Source organism: Cebus imitator, unplaced genomic scaffold (assembly GCF_001604975.1).
Source record: "Cebus imitator isolate Cc_AM_T3 unplaced genomic scaffold, Cebus_imitator-1.0 Scaffold23, whole genome shotgun sequence".
Taxonomy (NCBI): Eukaryota; Metazoa; Chordata; class Mammalia; order Primates; family Cebidae; genus Cebus; species Cebus imitator.
This window is the reverse complement of record NW_016107338.1, coordinates 2,282,625-2,305,218: the sequence shown is the minus strand read 5'-3', so window position 1 is coordinate 2,305,218 and position 22,594 is coordinate 2,282,625. Positions and strand designations below refer to the sequence as shown.

Genomic DNA, 22,594 nt, shown 5'->3' with positions numbered 1-22,594 from the left:
CAAGGAACAATATTTGATAAAACTTGATGTCAACGAAAAAATAATTAAAAAAATCTGTAAGCCAAATCTGTGTTGGGAAATTTAAACAGGGATTAATTGTTCCCAATGAAAAGAATTTGGTAAAATGAAAATAAAGATGACAAAAAAGAAAAACACTTTAATTGCTCTGTATGCAAAACACATCAACATTAAACTGGCTTCACTTAATTTGCTCTGAAAAAATGCCTTCTCAGAGGAAATTAATTACTGTAGGTGTATTTTATATTTAAATGTTTGGTAAATATGAACACAGAAGCAAAAATCTCCATGGGGTCAAAACATCCACCTGGCACAGCACCAGGGTCAAAATGATGCTCACCTTGACCGCGGTGACTCACTAGCCTCAGGCCTAACCGGGCCCCAAGACAGAGACCTAGATGCAACAAGGAAACATACAAACACCCTGTTAAATGAGGCGTTCTCAAATACCACAGGTGACACCTTATATTAAAGCATAAAGCATCAATCATCGTTTATCTGAGATACAAACTTGAGTGGGCTCCCTGTGTTTTTCCTGGTCACTCTACCCTCCAGCCTGACCACGCTCCCAGCCTCCCTGTTTTAATCAAGTGGTACATGAGGAGGTCTAGTCAGGAGGCACAGGATTGCCTTTAAAGAAGCTCTCTTGGCTGGGTGTGGTGGCTCACACCTGTAATCCTAGCACTTTGGGAGGCCAAGGTGGGTGGATCACAAGGTCAAGAGACTGAGACCATGCTGGCCAACATGGTGAAACCTCATCTCTACTAAAAATACAAAAATTAGCTGGGAGTGGTGGTGCACACCTGTAGTCCCAGCTACTTGGGAGGCTGATGCATGAGAATTGCTTGAACCGGATAGGCAGAGATTGCAGTGAGCCAAAATGGTGCCACGGCACTCCAGTATGGGCAACAGAGCAAGACTTCGTCTAAAAAAAAAAAGAAGCTCTCTTTTAGGTGGTCACAGTGGCATTTTCTTTGGAATAATGTGATTTGCTCTGTACCTTTTAGTGACCTGGTGACTGTGCAAAGTGGGCACTGAGGGGCCTCTCACCTGCACACAGATGCCTTTCTGTTCACCCTTCCCCATGGTCTGAGCATGAATCATGGCACCTGCAACTGGTAGGGAGCCCAGGAGACAGCCTGAGAACCTTCCTTAGCACCAATGCTCCTTCTCTTCCTTCCTCCTTCAGCTGCTCCTCCTCCCACGCCCACATTGAGCTGGATGACCTAGCCCAGTGGAATAAGCATGGACTTTGAGAAAAGTCAGGGTCTAGTTGCAACACTATGTGGCCTTGGGCAAGTCACTACACTCCATGAGCCTTGCTTCCTTCCGTTCTTAGGGAGTATCAAATCAAGGGACCTGCCACAATGGGATGCTCCCTAAATGAATGTTAGTTCTGCTTTGCTGCCTTGCCCTTACCCCCCGTGCTTCCTTCTGCTGCCCCCACTGCTCAAGTCCCACTGACCCAGCCTTCTCCCGCCAAATGCTGCTCTTAGCCAGCTATGGGTTGAAAAAGCACCAAATTATCCAAATGCGTAGGTGGCAGCCTGTGGCTTCATGGTTCGTGCTATTTTAGGAATAGGGGGATGCTGCTTTATGGCCCAGACTCTGCTTAGAATAAGGGGAAGTGTTAGTGGTAGGTGTCCAGCCACTGCAATAGGTTATGAGGAGGTATTTTAGGAATGGTGTGTCTTCCTGACATAGGACCATCTCTGAGCCTGGCCTTGGTGCCATTGCGGCAGAGGTAAGGGTGGCCTGATGCATCCGGTGGCAATGAGCTTCATCTGTTGAGGGAATGTAGAGGTTTCCAGGAACATGCTCTTAGTTCTTTAGGGTGGCCATTCATGGGAGATGACAGAGGCACCTGGGGAGGGGGTCTGGCCAGTTGGGGCCTGTCGCCCACACCTGGAGTGTGCTGATGGGATTGAGGGGCTCCGTACTGGGGGGAGCAGGTATTCTAATTCCCCAGGCCGTCCCTCAGAGCTTGGCAGGGCAGGGGAGGTGGAATGAAGATGAGGGCCAGGGACTTTGCTCAGGGACCCCACTGTCAGCAGAGCCCTGTCCTGGCACTGTCTGGCACCTGGACCTCTCTGAACCTGTTTCTTCATCAGGACAATGGCAAAAGCAGTTGTCCTGATCTCACCTATGTTGCAAAGGTGTTGTGAAATTTAAATAATATAATGCTTGTTTGTCAAATGCCTGCTCCGTGCTTGGAATACTGAAGGTGCAGTATATGGGGGCTGTTGGGAGCAGGATCTATATAAATACACTCACGTAAACCACACAAACACGTGAACACTGTGTGTGCCCGGGATGGACATACGTTAGTGCCTGAGTGTGCACTAACGTAGCATACATATGCGTACAAGCATTCTTTTATTTAAAACAATGAAAAAATGCCACAAAACTATAAAATACCTAAGTAATTTTTATAAGTATAAAAATGAGCTCCATTCTTAAAGAGTTATAAAGGAAAAAGTCCAAGTTCTCCTACCTTCTACCCATGCATTTCTCCTCTTTTCTCCAAAGGTGCCCATTGTCGATGATTTTGTGCATATCTTTCTTTTTTTTAGTTTTTTTTTGGAGACAGAGTGTCACTTTTGTTACCCAGGCTGGAATGCAGTGGCGCAATCTCAGCTCACTGTAACCTCCTCCTCCCGGGTTCAAGCTATTCTCCTGCCTCAGCTTCTGGAGTAGCTGGGATTACAGGTGCCCGCCACCACGCCCAGCTGATTTTTGTATTTGTAGTAGAGACGAGGGTTTCACCATGTTTGCCAGGCTGGTCTCAGACTCCTGATCTCAGGTGATCTGCCTGCCTCGGCCTCCCAAAGTACTGGGATTATAGGCGAGAGCCACTTCGCACGGCCTGGTGCATGTCTTTCTTGGCTTTTCCTACGTTATCTACAGGCATCTGTTTATACACATGCATATATATCTACTTACACAAAAATGGAATTATGCTATATGTGTTGGTCCGCACTTTGCTTTTTATCGCTTCATAACTGAGTCTTTCCCAGATCAGTCCGTCACATTTTTAAATGGTTATGTGGTATTCCGCAGTATGTGTGCACCGTTATTTACCCCACTGTACTCTCATTGACTGATATTTAGTTTCTTCCCAATGTCTTGCTCTCGAATGATTATCCAGTGAACATCTTTATCCAACTGTTTTTATGTTCTTATGCTATTTTTTCTTTAGGATAGGTCGTTAGAAGTGGGATTACTAGATCAAAAGGTATAAGCAAATTACATTTTTGTAGATTTTGCCAAATTGCTTTTCAAAAATGTTGTCCTAATTAATGTCCACCAACAATGTAATAAAGTGCCTGCCAATTTATTTTTGCTAGTATGAGGGACCAAAAATAGTATCTTGTAATTTGCGTTTTCTTGGCCACTGGTAAAGCTGAGCATCTCTGCTGATTGCCCATTTCTGTTTCTTCTTTTGTGATTGCCAGTCCTTACATTTTGGGTTGCTTGTCTTTCTCTTTTTAATCACAATGATCTCCTGTATTTGGAATATTATTAGGAATACTAACCCTGAGTCTGTTCTATCTGTATAGAACTTTTGTCTCTCTGCTTGTCACCTGTCAGTTGCACACTCACACAGCAGCAGGCATTTACCCAGATGTGCATGTGTGCACACAGACCTTCAGGGAACATGTGTAGGTTTGTTACATTAAGCTTGTGTCGTGGGGCTTTGTTGTATAGATTATTTCATCACCCAGGTATTAAGCCTAGTAGCCATTAGTTATTTTTTCTGATCCTCTCCCTTTTCCCACCCTCCACCCTCTGAACTGTGTGTCCTTCTCCTCTATGTGCCCATGCGTTCTCAACATTTAGCTCCCACTTACATGTGAGAACATTTGGTATTTGGTTTTCTGTTCCTGGGTTGGTTTGCTAAGAGGAATGGCCTCCAGCTCCATTCGTGTTCCTGCAGAAGACATGATCTCATTCTTTTTTGTGGCTGCATAGTATTCCAGGGTGTATATGTACCACATTTTCTTTATCCAGTCTATCATGGATGGGCATTTAGGTTGATTCTATGTCTTTACTATTGTGAATAGTGCTGCAATGAACATACACAGCACATAGACCTTTATAAAGGCAGAGCAGCAGTTTGCTATTGTTAGAAGTTGGGAAAAGGTATAGATTTGGCCTCTGGTTTTAGCCAGCCGATTTGCCAGCCCCCGGTTCTCGCATGCTTGGGAGACTGTTTGGGCAGGAGTCCTTACTCTTCACTGCCCCATTGTTCTCAGTGGGCACGAAAGCATTGATCATATCCTTATTTTCAAGGATTTTTACAACTATATTTTGCCTTGGATTTTATCCAGGACATCCCTGGGTTTCAGAAGCATTTTTCTTTTGTCTTTATCTAGACTGAAGTGGAAAACTATTTAGAGTTACCCTTGGGCATGCCCTGGGGAATCAGATACTGGCAGGAAGGTTGCCAGAGGCCAGGGGACTCAGGCGCTGTGGAATGTCCTGCTGTCCCCTGTTTCCTGCCCCTGACTGCCAGGCACGAACAGCAGAGGGCTGGAGGGGCTCAGCGCACAGGTGTTTCCTCCCCTCTATGGCGTGTGTCTCCTTCCGGGGCTGGGCTCTCTCACTTTCCTGTTACCTGGCTCATCAATGCTAACAGGGGAAGATGCAGCTGAGTCAGTGATGAGTTAGTTGTAATACATATATAGTTTTAATTGGCATGTCATTTTCTTAGTTTCAAAGAACGAATGAAAAGTGGACACTGGTAACCCTTCTGGAACACGTAAAAAAAAATCAAACTTAAAGTTGCAAAAATAGTACAAAGAATATCCATATATTCTTTACTCAGATACACGTATTCACATTTCACTCATCTGTTTCATTATATATATTTTATTATATATCTCCTTTCCTCCCCTCTCTCTCTCCTTTCCCTTATTCCTTTTTTTTCTTTTTCTTTTTTTTTTTTGAGATGGAGTCTCGCACAGTCACCCGGGTTGGAGTGCAGTGGCGCGATCTCAGCTCACTGTAACCTCTGCCTCCCAGGTTCAAGCAATTCTCCTTGCCTCAGCCTCCCAAGTAGCTGGGATTACAGGAGCCCACCACTATGCCCAGCTAAATTTTTTGTATTTTTAGTAGAGATGAGGTTTCACTATGTTGGGCAGGATGGTCTCGAACTTCTGACCTCATGATTCGCCTGCCTTGTGCTCTCAAAGTGCTGGGATTACAGGCATGAGCCACTGCGCCTGGCCTTCCTCTTCCTCTTTCTTTCTCTCTCTTTCTCTTACTCCCATTTGAAGATAAGTTATATTCATCATGGTCTTGGACTCCTAAATATTTCAGTGTATATTTCTTAAGAATAGGGATACAGTTATCGACTTCAGTACATTTTACATGATGTCATACTTTTTTGTTTGTTTTTGAGACAGGGCCTCACTCTGTTGCCCAGGCTGGAGTGCAGTGTCTTGAACAAGGCTCACTGTAGCCTTGACATCCTAAGCTCACTCCATCCAACTACCTCAGACTTCTGAGTAGCTGGTACCACAGGCACAAGCCACCACACCTGGCTAATTAAAAAAAATTTTTTTTTTTTTTGTAGAGTCAGGGCCTCACTATGTTGTCCAGGCTGGTCTTGAACTCCTAGGGTCAAGGGATCTTCCTGCCTCAGCCTCCTAAAGTGGTGAGATTATAGGCATGAGGTACAGTACCTGGCTGATACCATACTTTAATATGTTGTTTGTATTCCAGTCCGTTAATGGATGAAATAATATTTTTCAGAGCAAGCGCTCTTTCCCTCTCCCCCAGTGCAGAATCCAGTCTGTGGTTGGTATTAATTTTAGGCGTGTTTCCATAGCCTGCTTTAATCTGGAATGTTTCCGTAGTCTTTGTCTTTTATGAGAATTTACATTTTTTAATAATACAGTATCCTTTTTTTTCTAATGGAGTGTTCCTCATTTGGGGTGTCAACCTAAATAACAAACAGAGAGAGTCTCTCTAAAAGAAAAATGATATTCATGTGGAAATAGAGCACTACCTAGGAATATGCATCCCATAGTAAACCATGTGAGTATTTCAGGGAGTAAAGAAACACAAAGGCTTTTGGCTGGGCACGGTGGCTCACGCCTGTAATCCCAGCACTTTGGGAGGCCAAGGTGGGTGGATCATTTGAGGTCAGGAGTTCAAGACCAGCCCAGCCAACATGGTGAAACCCTGACTCTACTAAAAATACAAAAATTAGCTGGGTGTGGTGTCGCGTGCCTATAGTCCTAGCTACTCAGGAGGCTGAGGCAGGAGAATCGCTTGGGGGGTGGAGGTTGCAGTGAGCCGAGATTGTGCCACTGCTCTCCAGCCTGGGCAGCAGAGCAAGACTCTGTCTCAAAAAAAAAAAAAAAAAAAAAAGGAACACAAATTTTTTTAAAAGGAAAACAATAAGGAGGATTACATAATTATTTTGAAATATTATCCTTGGCTATAAAAATCAATAACAAGGGTGATTCCAGTCTAAGGTTGGACAGGCAACTAGTGGGTGGAAGTCGTTGTGGAAGTATTTTTTTGTGTAAGTTTGTTATGGCCTTTGTGCAAGATTGTGTTTTTGCAGTATTTTGTGAGAATTTTTGTCATCAGGCATACAAGCATGAGAACCCTCTCGTCATTGCCTTCCTTGATATTTTTGGTCAGGGTTTTCTTAACATTAGCCACTCCATTTTGATTCTGACAACTTTCATGGCAGGTTGAAGTTTTTCATGCTTAGATTCAAGCTTGCATTGGGTTACTCATCCCTGGCCAGAACACTGCCTAAGTATTGATCTCTGGATCGGGAGGCATGTGATGTTCCTTACTGGGGAACGTTAATTTCAATCACCTGGCCAAGGTGTTGTCTGATTTTTCCATTGCATATTTACTGTTCTTTTCTCCCCCTTGAAGTTTGTTAAGATGTACTTTAAGATGGTGCAAATATCCTGCCTCTTAACAAAATGTCCCCCTAAAATGAGCATCCATGGATGATCCTTGCCTGATCCAATCCTTACCATGATGGATGCGAGCTGATTTTCCTCTCCAGCACTCCCACATGTACCAGGCTGGGCTGTTGTGGTCACAGTGATGCTGGTGTAACCCCAGGGCCACCACACATTGATCTCTCCCTCTGCCTAGCACTACGTCTTGGTGACTCAGGCCTTGAGCCTCACCCCTTGGCTCAGGGCCGTTTGATCAGAGTTGAAAGACCTCTGGGTCATTTGTTTGGGTGTCTCATCTCTTCCATCCTTGACAGACAGTGTTGGAGTGAGAAAGACACCCATTCTGGGCTGGATTATTCGTTAGAAAGTCATTCCTTCTATTGGCTACAGTTTTTTTCCTGACATTTTGAGCGTCTTATTTCTCTACCCTCTGGAATGATCAAAAAGAAATCTAACCCTCTTACATATGGCAGCACTTCAAGTAATGATCTAATGCGGTCCTGATAGTCACTAGGTGGGATGGGAATGTGCAGAGAAGCACAGGAACATGGTGAGTGGGGAGGGGAGGAAGGGAACCAACATTTACCAAGTCCCATCTATGTTCCAGGCACATGTGGGGAACATTAGGCACGTTAACTGAAATTCCACTAGAACCCTCTGAAGAATATGATTTCCTTCAAGCTCTGGCAGTGCAGGGCGAGTTGTCCATTTTGTTCTTGTCAGTATCCCTAGTACCTACAACAGTACCTGACCCATGATTGGTGCTCACTACATCTTTGTTGAATGATTGAATGAATGAATAACTTTTACACATGAGGAAACAGTCTTACAAAGGTTATGTCATGTGTGCCCAGTCACACAGATGTCAGATTGCAGAGCTAGGTTTCTGGCATGGTAAGATGACTTGAGGACTCTTACTGTTAATCACTGAATGTTTAATACTTTTGGAAGATAGTTGAGAGAAGAACATTTTCAAAGTGTTGCTGTAGGTTAAAAGGTACAGTTTGAAAACAGTGGGTTGATGAGTGTGACATCCTAGGGTCAACTACCTGGGGTGTTCCATGAACCCAGTAGAACAGGAGCTATGTGTCCTGCCAGCCTTCCTGGATCACTTTCCTTTGGGGCATCTGGGGGAAGGTAGCTTGTCTCCTGTCCACTTCTTTTTCAGTCTGAGCTGTACCCACTCCTCCCATCTTCCTGCTGCTAACATGGCTCTTAGCACCTGGGGCTGTGGTCCTCTGGGCTGCCCCAGCCCTGGTTCCTGCATACCCACATTCTGTAGCTTAAACCGCCACTAATACAGGGGAAGGCCTGGAGTCACTGGGGCAGGGGCTCTGCTCCTCTCTGCAGACATGGAGACCACTCTCATTGGAATGGTGGCTCTCTTATGGCTTCTTAGCTGTCCCACCACAGGGTTGCCTCTCTCTGACCCACTTGTTTCCCTGGAGTCTCTGCCAGCTGCTATAATGCAGAGCCGCACCTGCAGTGCACCCTTCTCTTCCACCTCGCCTCCCTCTTTTAGGGCCCTGCCTTCAAGGCCACTTCCTGAAAACTCCAAATGCCATCCCTCCATAGTGTAGACTACTAGACCTCCCAACCTCCTACTTTAACCCATCTGAAAAGTACAATTAATGAGCTTTTAAAAGCTTCTTAAGATGGCCACTCAAAGTTGGGCGTGGTGGCTCACACCTGTAATCCCAGCAGTCAGGGAGGCCAAGGTGGGTGGACCCCTTGAGCCCAGGAGTTTGAGACCTGTCTGGGCAACATAGTGAAACCCTGCTGTTAAAAAAAAAAAAAAAAAAAAATAGCCAGTTGTGGTTGTGCACACCTGTGGTCCCAGCCACTCGGGAGGTTGGGACAGGAAGATCACTTCAGCCTGGAAAGTCAAAGCTTCAGTGAGCTGTGATCATGCCACTGCACTCAGCTAGGGCGGCAGAGCCAGACCGTTTCCAAAAAAGCATGAGTCTTGTTGAAGCCACTGCACTCCAGCCTCAGGTAAAAAAGTGAAAATGACTGAAAAAAAAAAAAAGTCATTCACTCCTAACTTCCCCAACAAATAACAAGCATGAGTATGTTTTTAAACGTAGGTTGTGTTATTTTTCAGGCACAGTGAGGCCAATAGATCAGGAGATGACTGCCGTTGAAAAGATAGTGTGTTACAGTTTCCAAGAGGGGAGGGCAGGCCACGCCATGCAGGGCACACGGGGAAGTGCTGGAATCAGTGCCAGAATCAGTGCAGGGGTCAATCAGGAGGCAGAGGGAGTGAAGGGAACACGGGGGCAAGAGCCTTTATTGTGGTTTCTGAGGGACGGAATGGGCAAGGCAGGGTAAGCATACCTGGGGACTGGCCAGTTTGAATAATTTCAGTGGGCTCTGGGCATACTTACATGTAGACATATAGCTGTCTATGTATAGACACAGAGACAGTAGGGGCTGTCCTGAGTTGCTGGAACCTGGCCCTGGGGTGCTTAGGACAGGGGAAGGCGGGTCCTATGAGTGACAGCTCGTGGAAGAGGTGTGGGGTGTGGACTCAGAGTGGCTGGTTTGTATATGAACAGCCTGCTGGCAAGTGGGGAGTCCTTTACCATCTCCAGGAATTGTGGGAAGGAAGTCCCTCCAAGGTCAACAAGGCCCCAAATATCAAAGCATCCGAAATACAAAAAACATAGCTTGGCATAAGATTAAAACAAATACGGGCCAGGTCTAATTTATAGACTGGGCTTCCCTTCCCATGGATTAAGCAAACCAATAACCTGTTTCTTTAATGATGAATTTATGGGACTCTAAGGTGGCACAGAGGCACAATGTAGGGTTCAAAGCAAAGCCTTTGGAATCATGCTCTGTCAGCCTTGTTATTTGTGTGAAATCAGGCAAGTCAAACACCTTCCCAAGTCCCAGTTTCCTTGTATATAAGGTGAACTGAACTAATAACAGTACCTACTGCACAGGACTACTGTCTGTTTAAAGGAGGTAGTGTATCTAATATGTACCTAGTTAATGTAACCGCCCTGTGGATTCATGGTGCTGGCTGCCCAGATAGAGCTGATTTATCAAGACAGGGGAATTGTAACAGAGAAGGAGTTTAATGCACACAGAGCTGGCTAAATAGGAGACTGGAGACTCAAATCAGCCTCCTTGAAAATTCAGAGGCTAGAGTTTTTTGAAAGATTGTCTGGTGGTGATATGGTTTGGCTGCGTCCCCACCCAAATCTCATCTTGAGCTGTAGTTCCCATAATTCCCATGTGTTGTGGGAGAGACCCAGTGAGGTAATTGAATCACACTCCACATGGAGGTAATTGAATACCTCCATGCTCTTCTCATGATCCAATGGTTTTATAAAGTGTTTTCTTGCCTTCACTCTGAACTTTTTGCTGCTGCCATGTGAAGGACATGTTTGCTTTCCCATCCCCCATGACTGTAAGTTTCCTGAGGTCTCCCCAACCCTGCTGAACTGTAAGTCAATTAAACTCTTTCCTTCTAAATTAACCAGTCTTAGGCATATCTTTATTAGCAATGTGAGAACGGACCAATACAGGTGTGTTCCCAGACCAAACCGAGGGTCTGGCTGCTTATTCTTGTGGCCCAATAATGAGATGCAGATGAACTGGGAAAGAAGAGAGTTTATTTCTGTAACCAGGTACAGGCAGAAGGCCTGGAAAATATCAGCAGACCAACTCAAAATTAGAAAGTTTTCCAGAGCTTATATGCCTTCTAAGCTATATGACTATGTGTAAATGTGCGTTCATCCAAAGACATAAGTGACTAACTTCTATTCTATAACTAAGGTCTGAGTTTTGAAGACCTTCCTTTGGAGCCTCAGTAAAATTACTTAATCTAGATGAGTCCAGGTGCCAGGGGTGATTAACCTTATCTTGTCTTCTGCTAAATCATGGAGGTTTGGGGAGCTCCTTTAGACCCCCAATAAAACTTGTTTGTCAAGGCCTGGGGAGTTTCTTCAGACCTCTAGCAAAAACATGTTAAATCCTAAACAGGTCCTGTTAAGAATTCCTTCGTTATCTTGTCATGCTTCAAGGCCCAGGAAAGTCCTGGGCAAAATTCTTGGTGGGCTTTTGTTACACTCCAGCCTTTGTATGAGGGCACTGTCTCTAACAGCTTTGAATATTTAACTTCACCACTCAGTCAGTGCTGAAAGTTGTTATGGAGGCCTGCCTGTTCAGCTGTGAGTGAGAGCTGGCCTGCCACAGGTGGGCAGGGGGCTAGAGAACGGGAATGCTGATTTGTTGGGGCAGGGATGGAATCACAGCAAGTTGAGACTGTCCTCTTGCCATGAGTCAATTCCCGGCTGGGGGCCACATGACTAGATGAGCCAGTTTACCTGTCTAGGTAGTGTCAGAAGGAATGCAGGGTCTGGAAAATACCTCAAACTCCAATCTTAGGTTCTGTAATAGTGATGTTATCCAAAGGAGCAACTGGGGAGGCTAGGAATCCCGTGGCTTCTGGCTGCATGTCTCCTGAGGCATAATTCCTAAACTTGTGGCTAATCTGAGTCTTTCAAGGGCACTCTGGTCTCCAGGCAAGGACGGGGTTTATTTTTGGAAAGGGCTGTTATCATTTTTGTTTCAAAGTTAAACTTTAAACTAAATTTTTCCTATAGTTAGCTGGCCTATGCCAGGAATGAATAAAGGCAGTTTGGAGATTAAAGGCAGTTAGGCCAGATCTCTTTCATGGTCGTAATTCTCTCATTTTTATAATTTTTGCAAAGCTGGTTTCATTAACAGGAGGGTTGCTATTATTAGAATGCAAATTCCATGAGGCCAGAGACTATATTTTGTTGGACATGCTAAATAAATATCTGTTGAATGAATGAATTCTAAGATTTTAAAAAAGTTTTTATGTTTTGTTTTTAAATTTAGTTTTTTACATTGGTAAAAACTTTAAGGAGTTATAAAAACAGAAACTATATTTAAAAATGCAGTGAAAATTCTCCCTGGCTTCTTTGTCCCTGATCTGCCCAGTCCTTGCTGTTCCCCAACAGGTATCCCCTCTTCTTAGTTTCTTAGGGATCATTCCAGAGATCTTATGTTATTGCTTAATCAGCCACATAGATTCGAACTTTCCTCTTTTATATGCAGCAAGTATTATACGCACTCTTTTGCACTTTGTTTTATCACTTAACAGTGTATCTTGAAGATTTTCCATGCAAGTGACTAACTCCCCATTATTTGTGTAGCTGTCTAGTGTTCCACTGCATGAATGTATTGACTTGCCTTACCTGTTGTCCATGATGGACATTGGAATTGCCTCCTGTATTTTGTTCTTACAATGATGTAATAAGACCCAATGTTTTAAAATAAAATCGTTTTGATTTCTTCATGCTTCATTAAAATAAATTGACTTGGCCACCATGATTCCCACCCTCCCACATACTGCCTAAGGCTAGGGTTTGGGGGCCACCCATCCCTCCTTCCCTTCTGTCATAGGGCAGTAGGAGCACCCGGGATGGTGAGTTTGGGAACTAGGTCTTTTTCTATGGAGGAAAAGTGTGTTCCCTGTCGGACCACAAGCTGCCTTGGCTTCTCCCTCCCTTGCCCAATGCCAGTTCTGCCTTCTCTTTCTTTGGGATGGCAGCGGCTCTTTCAGTCCCCACACTTGTCCAGCCACCACATTCCCATTGCTCCAGAACACAGCTAGCCAAGGGGCCTGAGGGGGCTGGGAGCTCCTGTGGCATTTTCCTCTATGTGGGCTGCAGGGGGTGTGGCCAGGGCCCACGGGTGTCATTTCTCCCCCTACAGGCTCTGCACACACTCAGAGCTGGCCCTGTGTAAGACCCCTGACCCCCTCCTTGCCTCATCTGACCCACTGGAATCCTGTCTGCCGCTTGCCAGGCCTCTGGTTGGTGCCCACTGAGTGTGCAGAGGGCACCTGGCCTGGAAGCCTGTGCCTCAGTCTGACTCCAGATGGGGTGGGTCTCCTCAAGGGCCCCAGACCTGGAGGCCCTGGATAAAGCCACATCTCCTTCATCCTCTGTGAAATGAATGGTTGAATGGTAACTGGCCTCTGGGTTTTCTGTGACCAAGCCTCAGACCCCTCTAGCCTCCCAGGGAGTCCCTCTTCTGTGCCCCCCCACCTCTCCGCCCTGAGCAGTACTTCCTGGGAGGCTCTGAATTTCCCTGACTCTTGTGAACTTGACTACTACAGCCTGCTCCTTATGCTTTGGGAGGGGCAGCCTGTCCTGCTATTTCCAGCATTTCCTCCTATAGGAGTGGGGGCTGCGGAAGCCACCTTCCTTGGATGGACTCATCCTCAGGCCTATAGCAGGGGTTGGGAGGGTGCATTTCATGGCCCCAAAAGGTTTCATGGAGGAAATAACAAGCAGTCAATCCTGGCTGCTGACTCTTGGGTATCTCAGAGGCACCCCAGGCTGGCAGGGGTGGGGCGTTGCTTCCTTCTGCATTTCCCTCCATTGTTCCCTGACCCACTTCCGGGAATTCTCCCTGGGCTGGGAGGCCTGGACAACCACAAGGGAGGCAGAGGTCTGGCTTTTCTCGGTACCCTATGACCTGGCTGCTGTTCTGCTCTGCTCAGTCCTAAGGGCTCCCAAGCTGGAGCTCCAGCTGCCATGCGCAGCTCTGTGGTCCATGAGGCCTCCTTGGGCCCTGCCTCCTGGTCCTCAAGGAGAGAAGCCCCAGTGCTCTGGGGGATTGCACAGGGAACCTAGAGACCTGGGTCCTGAGGCTGGCTCAGCCATCCTCCTGCTTGAGCAAGTTACTCCCCTCTGACACCCCAGTTTTCTCATGACGGACAGGGTGACTCTGGTCTCTGATGTCGTATGGACTCATGTGTCCTCTATACTTACAGTCTGGTGTTTTTGACATTGCCTGGGTCTTGAGGACAATTCAGTCAACATGCTGACAGGGCCTCCTGGTACCAGCCCCTAGGATGGAGACACTCCAGGAGCCCCAGCTTATTAAGTGATGGTAAAAAACCTGCTCCATGCTGTGAAGGAATGGAACACAAATGAGTTTACATTCTAGAAAATATGGCTCCTAGCATTGTGGGGGGTTGGAACCCTGGAATGAATATTAGTAAATCTCTCTCCCCATCTATCTACTTCTTTCAGGAAGCATTAGAAAAATTGACCTTGAGCATATATTACATTTACTGCCTTGCTAGCAAGGGCAAGTGCAAGGCGACAGAAGTCTGCTGCTTTCAAGAAAGTTGGAAAAAAGAGATTTTTCATTGTTGAGAAGCTTAAACGAGCAGCTAGGTTTTCATTTTAATCTTTTATTATGATGAATAGACATAAAAACTACCATTTTAACCATTTGTGAGCATAGCTCAGTGGTGTTACGTGCATTCATGACATCAGTCATTCCCACTGTCCACCTCCGGAACATTTTCTCATCTTCTAAAACTGAAACTCTGTGTCTGTTCAATAATAAATCCTTACTTTCTTCTCCCTGCAGCTCATAGCAGCCACCATTCTACTTTCTATGAATCTGACTACTCTGGCTACCTCATAGAAGTGGAATCATAAATATTTGTCTTTTTGTGACTGGCTGACTTCACTTTGCAGAATGTCTCCAAGGTTCATCTGTGTTGTAGCATGTGTCGGAATCTTCTTTTTTAAGACTGAATACTATTCCATTGTATGGATGGACCACATCTTGTTTATCTACTCCTCTGTTGATAGAAACTTGCTTTGCTTACACCTCTTGGCTATTGTGAATAATACTGTTATGAACACAGGTGTGCGAATATCTAGGTCCCTGATCTTCATTATTTTGGGATATAGATCCAGAAGTAGAATTGCTAGATCATATGAGAATTCTATGTTTAATTTTTTGAGTGACTGCCATGCTGTTTCCCACCATTTTACATCCATACCCGCCTCGCACAAGCATTCCAGTTTCTCCATATCCTGGCCAACCTTGTGATTTTTCTCTGCGCGCAAGTGTGTGTGTGTGTGTGTGTGTGTGTGTCACAGCCATCCTAGTGGATGTGAAGTAGCACCTCAGTGTGAGTAGTCAGTTTTAAAAATCACCTAGTTAGGTTGAGATTGCAGTTTTATTTCATAGGGTCATAAAAATCTAGATTCCAATCAGTGTTTGCAGAGACCAGAAAAGAGATCCCGGATGTCAGGTGTGCTGTTCATCCATCAGGGAAAAGCAGTTAAGAGGCACACCTGTGGCTGTTCGCCAGCCTAACATGGCCTTGTGCCCTGACAGTAATGTGCAGGGTAAGTCCAGTTCCCAGGGAGGCAAGCAGAAGTCACACACAGACACCAGGCGACAGGTTGCAATGGACACAGGCCACTCGCTGCCCTGGTTTCCTGTTGCCTCTACAGAGGGGCAGACCACTTGGTGAGCCCGTCTCATAGCTTTCTCTGCACTCTTTGAAGGGAGCGTGTGCCGACCACCGTGCTGCTGACCCAGTCTTTCCTAATAGCCATCCATGTGCCCTGCCCCTCCTGTCAGTCAGAAATGCAGCCCCTGGCGTGTGTGGTTTGGACTGTCCAGGGCCTCTCAGGACTGGGGCCAGTTTCCCCTGCCCCAATATCCTTTTCTCCCTGTCCCTGAGGACAGGAAGATTTCTTTGCTTTTCATGTACAATCACTGCTTGCTGAGCCCTGGGATTCCAATACAGACAGCCTGTGTAGGCGTGGATTGTGTGGGCTGCTGGGGCTCAGGGGCAGTGTGGGGGTGATGAGATGCAGACCTGGTGGGCTGTCAAGTGCTCAAGGGAAGATAACCCTTCATCTCTGGGGAGGCGTGGCTGGGCCTCTGGAGAGGAGCAGGAAGGGGTCAAGGTGGACCTTGGGGAAGGAAAGGTGTCTCTTATCCCTTGCCATGCTCAAGTATTTCCCCAGGGGCCAGGCCTTCCAGGGATGGTGCATGGTGGTGACTGGGTGTGGGGGTGCAGGGGAGCCCTTGTGGGGTGCCGGGTGATCATGGGGTCTAGGCAGACCAGCTTTGTCTAAGTGGTGGCAGTGAGGGGTCTGGCGGAGGAGCTGGGGTGCATTAAGCTAGTTTTCTACATTCAACTTCTCTTTCCTCTCAGGTTCCTGGGGGAAGCCAAGGTCCCACTCCGGGAGGTCCTCGCCAGCCCTAGTCTGTCTGCTAGCTTCAATGCCCCCCTGCTGGACACCAAGAAGCAGCCCACGGGGGTAAGTGCCCAACAGCCTCTGCCAGGTTGTGGTCCAAGGCATTGCCGGGTGGCTTTCTCTTTGGGCTTTGCCATTCAGACCCCAGATACGTGTCTGACTTCAGCTCCCAGGAAGCAGGCCTGGGTCTCCCTGATCAGAGCATGCGGTGTCTGGAGGGGCCCTGGACTCAGGGAGATGGGAAGGGCAGAGGGAGTCCTGACCCCATCTGCAGGGCTTAAGTCAGCCTTGTGTCGAAGCAGCTTGGCCCACCCCTTGGTCTGGTCCTGACTGGCCACCTCCTGTCCCCCGTTTCCTGGTCAGCCTTGGCTGTAGCCCCCCTAGTCTTCCTGGCAGACTTCCCTCCTCCCTCACCACCCAGCACTCTTCTCCAGATTCAGAATCTCTGAGCCATCTGGGTCACAGAGCATGAGGGAGGGAGGGAAACAGCCCTCTCCCCTGCCCACCGTGACCTTCTTCCTTTTCCTCCCTTGTTCTTCCTGCCCCTCCCCTGGCCTCAGCGCTCCCCCAGTCCAAGCAGACAGTGTCCAGCCCTCCTCTCTGCCTGTTATTTTTAGTGAGCTAAATATACCCTGCCGGGTTCTCTCTTCCTGATAGAATTCCTGACCTCCCCTGTGGGTCAGCCCCGCCTCCCGGGATGTACCAGGATCCAAGGATTGGAACTACTTCCTCCCTGTGAGGCCTAGGGGATCGGGCCCTGACATCTCTCAGGCAGGGCGGCTGCACTGCTCTGGGGTGGGTGTGTGAGGCCGGGGCTCCTGGCTGGCTGGGTGAGTCAGGAAGTGGCCAGTCTGGGCAGAGCTCTGAGTGGAACGAGACTGGATGCTGAGACCTAGGGAAAAGGAAACACTGGAACCGCATAGTCAGTGGCTGTCCCCATGGGGGCCCAAACACGGAGCTCATCCCAGACCCTCTGGTGGAAGGGCCATGGCTGGACTCCCGGTTCACTGAACTCCCAGTCTGCCTCCCTCACGGTGCTGGACTTTGCTCCCTGGGCATCTTAGGCTGGGGATGCCTGGGCTGCTCCCTTCGTAGGAGATGTCACTTTCCAGCAGAGTCTATCCCTCTGGACTGACTGGAGGAACGTTCTGGCCCAGAGCAGTATTCACCAAGTCCGTCTCTGTCACTCCGAGTCCCCTCTCATTCTCCTTTCGGGCCCTCCTTAACACTCCCTGTGGTCAAGGAGGACTCAAGGGAGTTCCGGAACTACCCTTTCAGGGGTCCCGAGGAGGCTCAGACCCAACCCTTGAGGCACAGAACACAGATGGAGGGATGACAGGTTTCAGTCAAGGCAGCTGGTGAGAGAGGGCCTTGGGGTCAGGCTTGACCCTCACTTCCAGCTCTGGCGTTTCCTGCCCTTTGGTCCCCTCCAACCTCAAAGTCCAGCCCCAAGCCAGAGCTTTCCATAGCTTGTCCCTGTTCATGGGGCTGTGCCAGGCTGGCACCATCCCTGCATGCCTCACTTCACCTCCTCCTGATCGTTGTTCCCATACTGTCTGGGCTTCACGCTTACCAGCTGGGAGCCTGCTGCCTTCTCCTCCCTGGCCGGGGATTCTTGGCTGTCTGCAGAACTTTACATTCCTTCACCAACCATGTCTCCAAGAAGGGTGTGTGAGATCCAGGAGGTGGCAGATGGGTGAGAAGTGCTGGATCCTGCTGGGTTGAGCCCCACTAGCTGAGCTCAGGCTGGGAATGGGGTGGGAGAGCCTCCTCCCTGTTGCGCAGGAGGCAGTCCTTACCTGTTCAGAGTCAAGGATCAGATTCTAGTCCATGTGACGGCATTAAAGTCACAGCGCAGCCCCAGGCAGCTCGTATGGCCCTTTGGGCTGGGGATTCCTGCCTGGGACCCGGGCTGGCTGCATGGTAGGGCAAGGCACGGATAACTGGGGGTGTGCTTGGCAGGGACAGAGAGCCAACATTGAGGGTTCTCACTGGCCACTCAGTGAGACCTCATTTCTGAGCCAAGCCCGATCAGCAGAGCATGCTGGGCCCCCCCATTTCACGGTAGCTCAGTTGCCTCTAAGGGCCAAAGGAAACTGCTGATGGGGTGATGGGAGTGAGTGCAGGGCCTGTGGGATCCTTAGGAAGCCCTCACCGACTGAGGGGTGTGGAGAGGCTGGGAGCCCTGCCATAGGCCGGCTGCGCACCCCATTCGCCTTTTGCTCAGTGTTCTCACCCGAGTCCCTTCAGATATGGCAGGCTGGGCTGTGTGCCATGGAAGCTGCCAGATCTACCCTCTGACAACTGCTAGGTTGATGGAGAAGACACTCCCATGTCCCGGAGGAACCTCCAGGCCTTGAGGATTTAGGACACACAGAGGAAAGAAGCAGCATCCTCCCGGATGTATTTTAAGAGTAGCTCACTCATGAAGGTGTGGACACTTGGCGAACACTCAGTAGGCATCACCCGGGCCTTAAAGCCAGAGTCGGATCACAGAGGACAAGAGCCCATGAAGCCCGGTGATGTGCGGGTCGGGGAGCCAGGAAGGAATTGTGTGCTGGGAGCAGGGACCTGAGGCGGTCAGGCCAGTGCTCGGTGAGTCCCTGAGCTGTGCTGTCTTCAAGGATGTGGAGCTCATACCCACCAACCCTGTATCACCTCAGGGCCACAGCTACCCTCTGCCTGCCTCTGGAGGTTATCTGAGGGAGAGGTCAGTGAGGGCCAGGCACACATCAGGCCAGGCCTATCCACGTGGACATGTGTCAGGGGAGGTGAGAGTGGGTTGGTCTGGGCTTTGGTTTTGATGTGCTCAGTGCTGGTTGAGGAGGTAGGAGGCACACAATGTGCTGGGCACAGCAGGGTGGGCGAAGGACCCCAGCGCCTGGCCATATAACCTGGAGGAGGATCACAGCCAGGGAGGGTCTGAGGAGGTCATTGACTGCCCTTGCCTTCAGTTTCCTGTGACCTCTTAGTATGGGGCCAGACAGGAGCCTCAAGCTCTGCTGATCTTGTTGACTGTTGGCCCCAAGGCAGTGGACGAGGGTGACGACGTTACCCCACTCCAGGGCAGCATGTTTGGTGGACAACAAGACAATGGCCTTGTTGGGGGAGAACCCTGCAGTGCTGCTGGGCTGGAGAGCTGAGGACCTGGGCTCTCAGGTGGGGTCCCATGATGTGGAGGACCTTGAGAAAGGTCCCACTGGGAGCTCTAGGCCTGGGTTCTGTGATCTGGGAGATCACAGGGCTCATATACATCCTCCAGAAAGAAAATCTTGGCTCTGTTTGTCTAGAGAAGGAGACAGGGGCTGAGCTGTGATGTCATGGTGAGGGTACAAGGTCCTGGTCTTGGGTAGATCCCACAGACATGCCCACTTTCCCTTAAGAGCCTCAGCAGCCAAAGACCTTCGGTATTCACCACCAGATCCTGAAGCTGTGGTCTCTGGGGCCCCTTCCCAGTGCTGAGGTCTGTTCTAGACCCTGAGCTCCAGAGCCTCTGGATCTGCAGGGATATCCCTGTGGCTCCCTGATGGGCAGCTAGAAGACAGACCTGCCTCTGTGCCAGAAGCCTCGAGGGCCTGGGGCCACCAGGATGGTGCCAGCTCTTCAGGAGGTTGGTGCGGAGCTGTCGGTGTAGAAACACCGGATGCTCAGGAAACCCCAGGAGGGGCTGCCTAAGTAGTCTCTGAAGCCCTCTCTCTGGAGAGGGCTGCTCCTGTCTGCATCTTGCTGAGGGCTGCCCCTAAGTCCCCATGCTGAGGAGCTGTCACTGGGCATGGTGGGGAGCAGTTACAAGCTGGCAGCCCCTCTCACGGAGATGGTGTATAGAAGCCCCCAGGTGGTGTGCAGTGAGGGGATAGCAGGGTGAGCGCCTAGAAACAGGAAGAGGCGCTCTTCTAGGGGATCTGATTCCAAGGTCAGAGGCCCAAGGGCAGCCCAGGTGTGGCCCCTTCAAGTTTTTTTGCTGAACTCTCCTCACCTCACTGGGGTCCACTCAGACCGCTTGATTTAACATTGCAACCTGAAACCCTCTCGTTCCCCTGATCCTTCTTGCTCTGTCACTGGGCATGGTGACAGAGTCCATTTCTTTTCCTTCTAACATGCTCTGTGCTTTATGTATTTATTTTATATATTGTTTATTATCTGTCTTCTTTGCCAAGACATCAGCTCCATGGGGGCAGGGGCCTTTGTCTTATCTGTGGAAGTGTCCCCAGAATCTTGAACAGTGTGTTTGGTCCTGGCAGATGCCCAACACATTGGCACGTGCACATGCAAGCACACACACACACACACACGTGGAGGTAATGGATGCATGAGTTACTGAATGAACAGGTCGGGCCAGACATCACTCCCCGTCTTTCAGATGTGGGCGCAACTCAGGCCAAATCAAACACACGCCTCACACAGGCCTGGCCTCTGGGGCCGTTGCATGGAGCATTGCACTCACAAGGGCCTCGTGCTCGGCTTCATTCTCTACTGTTTCCATTTTGAAATTCTTAGGGCTCACTGCATCCTTGACCTCCTGGGCTCAAGTAGACTCAGGTGACCCTCCCGCCTCAGCCTCCTGGGTAGCTGAGACTACAAGCGTGTGCTACCATGCCCAGATAATGTTTTATTTTGGAATAAGGGGCTCTGTACTTTCATTTTGCGCTGGGCCTGCATGTTATGCAGCTGGTCCTGACCTCATGCTACTCTTAGAGGGCTGGAGTCAGCATGGATGGGCGGGAGCTTTATTTGTCTCTGCCTAAGGAGATTCCTGTGGCTATTCCTAAAAAGAAGCATATTTTTAAAACCTTTTATTTTGAAATATTTAAGAATTAGACAAAAGTTGCCCGGCCGGGCGCGGTGGCTCATGCCTGTAATCCCAGCACTTTGGGAGGCTGAGGTGGGCGGATCACAAGGTCAGGAGTTCAAGACCAGCCTGGCCAACATGGTGAAATCCTGTCTCTACTAAAAATGCAAAAATTAGCTGGCCATGGTGGTGCGCACCTGCAGTCCTAGCTACTCAGGAGGCTGAGGCAAGAGAATTGCCTGAACTGGGACCCGGGAAGCAGAGGTTGCAGTGAGCCGAGATTGCATCACTGCATTCCAGCCTGGGCTACAGAGAGACTCCATCTAAAAAAAAAAAGTTGCCAAGTATGGTACAAAGAGTATTTTGCCCTGAGCCATTTGACATTAAGGTGCCAAACTCCTGGCCCACCATCTGAACTTCGGCGTGCTATTCTCCAGTTAAGGACTTTTTCTTTTATTTTTTAAATTTATTTTATTGCATTTTAGGTTTTGGGGTACATGTGAAGAACATGCAAGATTATTGCATAGGTACACACACCCATCTGACAAAGGGCAGTTAAGGACTTTCTTTCTTCCTTTTTTTTTTTTTGAGATGTAGTTTCGCTTTTGTTGCCCAGGCTGGAGTGCAGTGGCGCAATCTGGGCTCACTGCAACCTCCGCCTCCTGGGTTCAAGCAATTCTCCTGCCTCAGCCTCCCAAGTAGCTGGGACTACAGGCGCGTGCCACCACGCCCAGCTAATTTTTGTATTTTTAATAGAGACGGGGTTTCATCATGTTGACCAGGATAGTCTTGATCTCTTGACCTCGTGATCCACCCACCTCAGCCTCCCAAAGTGCTGGGATTACAGGTGTCAGCCACTGCGCCCGGCCAAGGACTTTCTTCTACGTAACCACAGCACAGCCTTTCAAAGGGTGAAACTGACATGGACAGGGCACTTTCATCTAATCCCCAGACCCCATTCAAGGCTCATCCATTTCCCACAGTGTGCTTTGTAGCAGAAGGATCCCACGAAGGCACATGTGTTGCGTCGAGCTGTTTTGTTTCTTCAGTTTCCTTCCGTTTGGAATAATTCCTCAGTCTTTCTGTGACTTTTATAACCCTGTAGCCGGATATTTTTTGAAATTCAGGCCAATTATTTGTAGTATGTCCCTCACTTTGGTTTTGTCTGATGTTTCCTATGTTTAGATTTAGGGTGTGTGTCTTTGGTGAGAGTGTGACACACTGACGCTGTGTGGCTCTCTTTGGGCCCTATCAGGTGGAATGGTTGTGATTCGTTTGTTTCCACACCGTTAACTGTGATCATGTGATTGCACTAGCGCTTGCTGGATGTCCCACTCATCATTCATCCACTCCCCTTTCTCACGTCAGAATTTTGTGACTCTGTAATATCCTCTTTGCCATTTAAACTTTACCCATGAGTTCCATGAGCTGCTATTTTATTATTTTTATTTTTATATTTTTTGAGACGGTGTCTCACTCTGTTGCCCGGGCTGGAGTGCAGTGGCACAATCTTGGCTCATTGCAGCCTCTGCCTCCTGAGTTCAAGCAATTCTCCTACCTCAGCCTCCCGAGTAGCTGGGATTACAGGGACATGCCACCACGCCCGGCTAATTTTTGCATTTTTGTAGAGACAGGGTTTCACCATGTTGGCCAGACTGGTGTTGAACTCCTGACCTCAGGTGATCCAGCTGCCTCAGCCTCCCAATGTCCTGGGGTTACAGGCGTGAGCCACCCTCCCCAACCTCCATGAGCTGTTTTTGTTTTTGAGATCAGTGTCCCTCCGTTGC

The 22,594-nt window shown here is 48.6% G+C and overlaps 1 protein-coding gene across 27 annotated transcripts in view; it reads left to right on the top strand.

Moving 5' to 3' along the window:
• DYSF (dysferlin) overlaps window positions 1–22,594 on the top strand; it is a 231,859-nt gene that overhangs the window by 35,375 nt on the left and 173,890 nt on the right. For all 27 annotated transcript variants that reach the window (XM_037736130.1, XM_037736135.1, XM_037736134.1 and 24 more), the window contains exon 4: window positions 15,976–16,081. In XM_037736130.1, coding sequence (XP_037592058.1) covers window positions 15,976–16,081 — 106 coding nt within the window. The remainder of the gene's footprint in view (window positions 1–15,975; window positions 16,082–22,594) is intronic.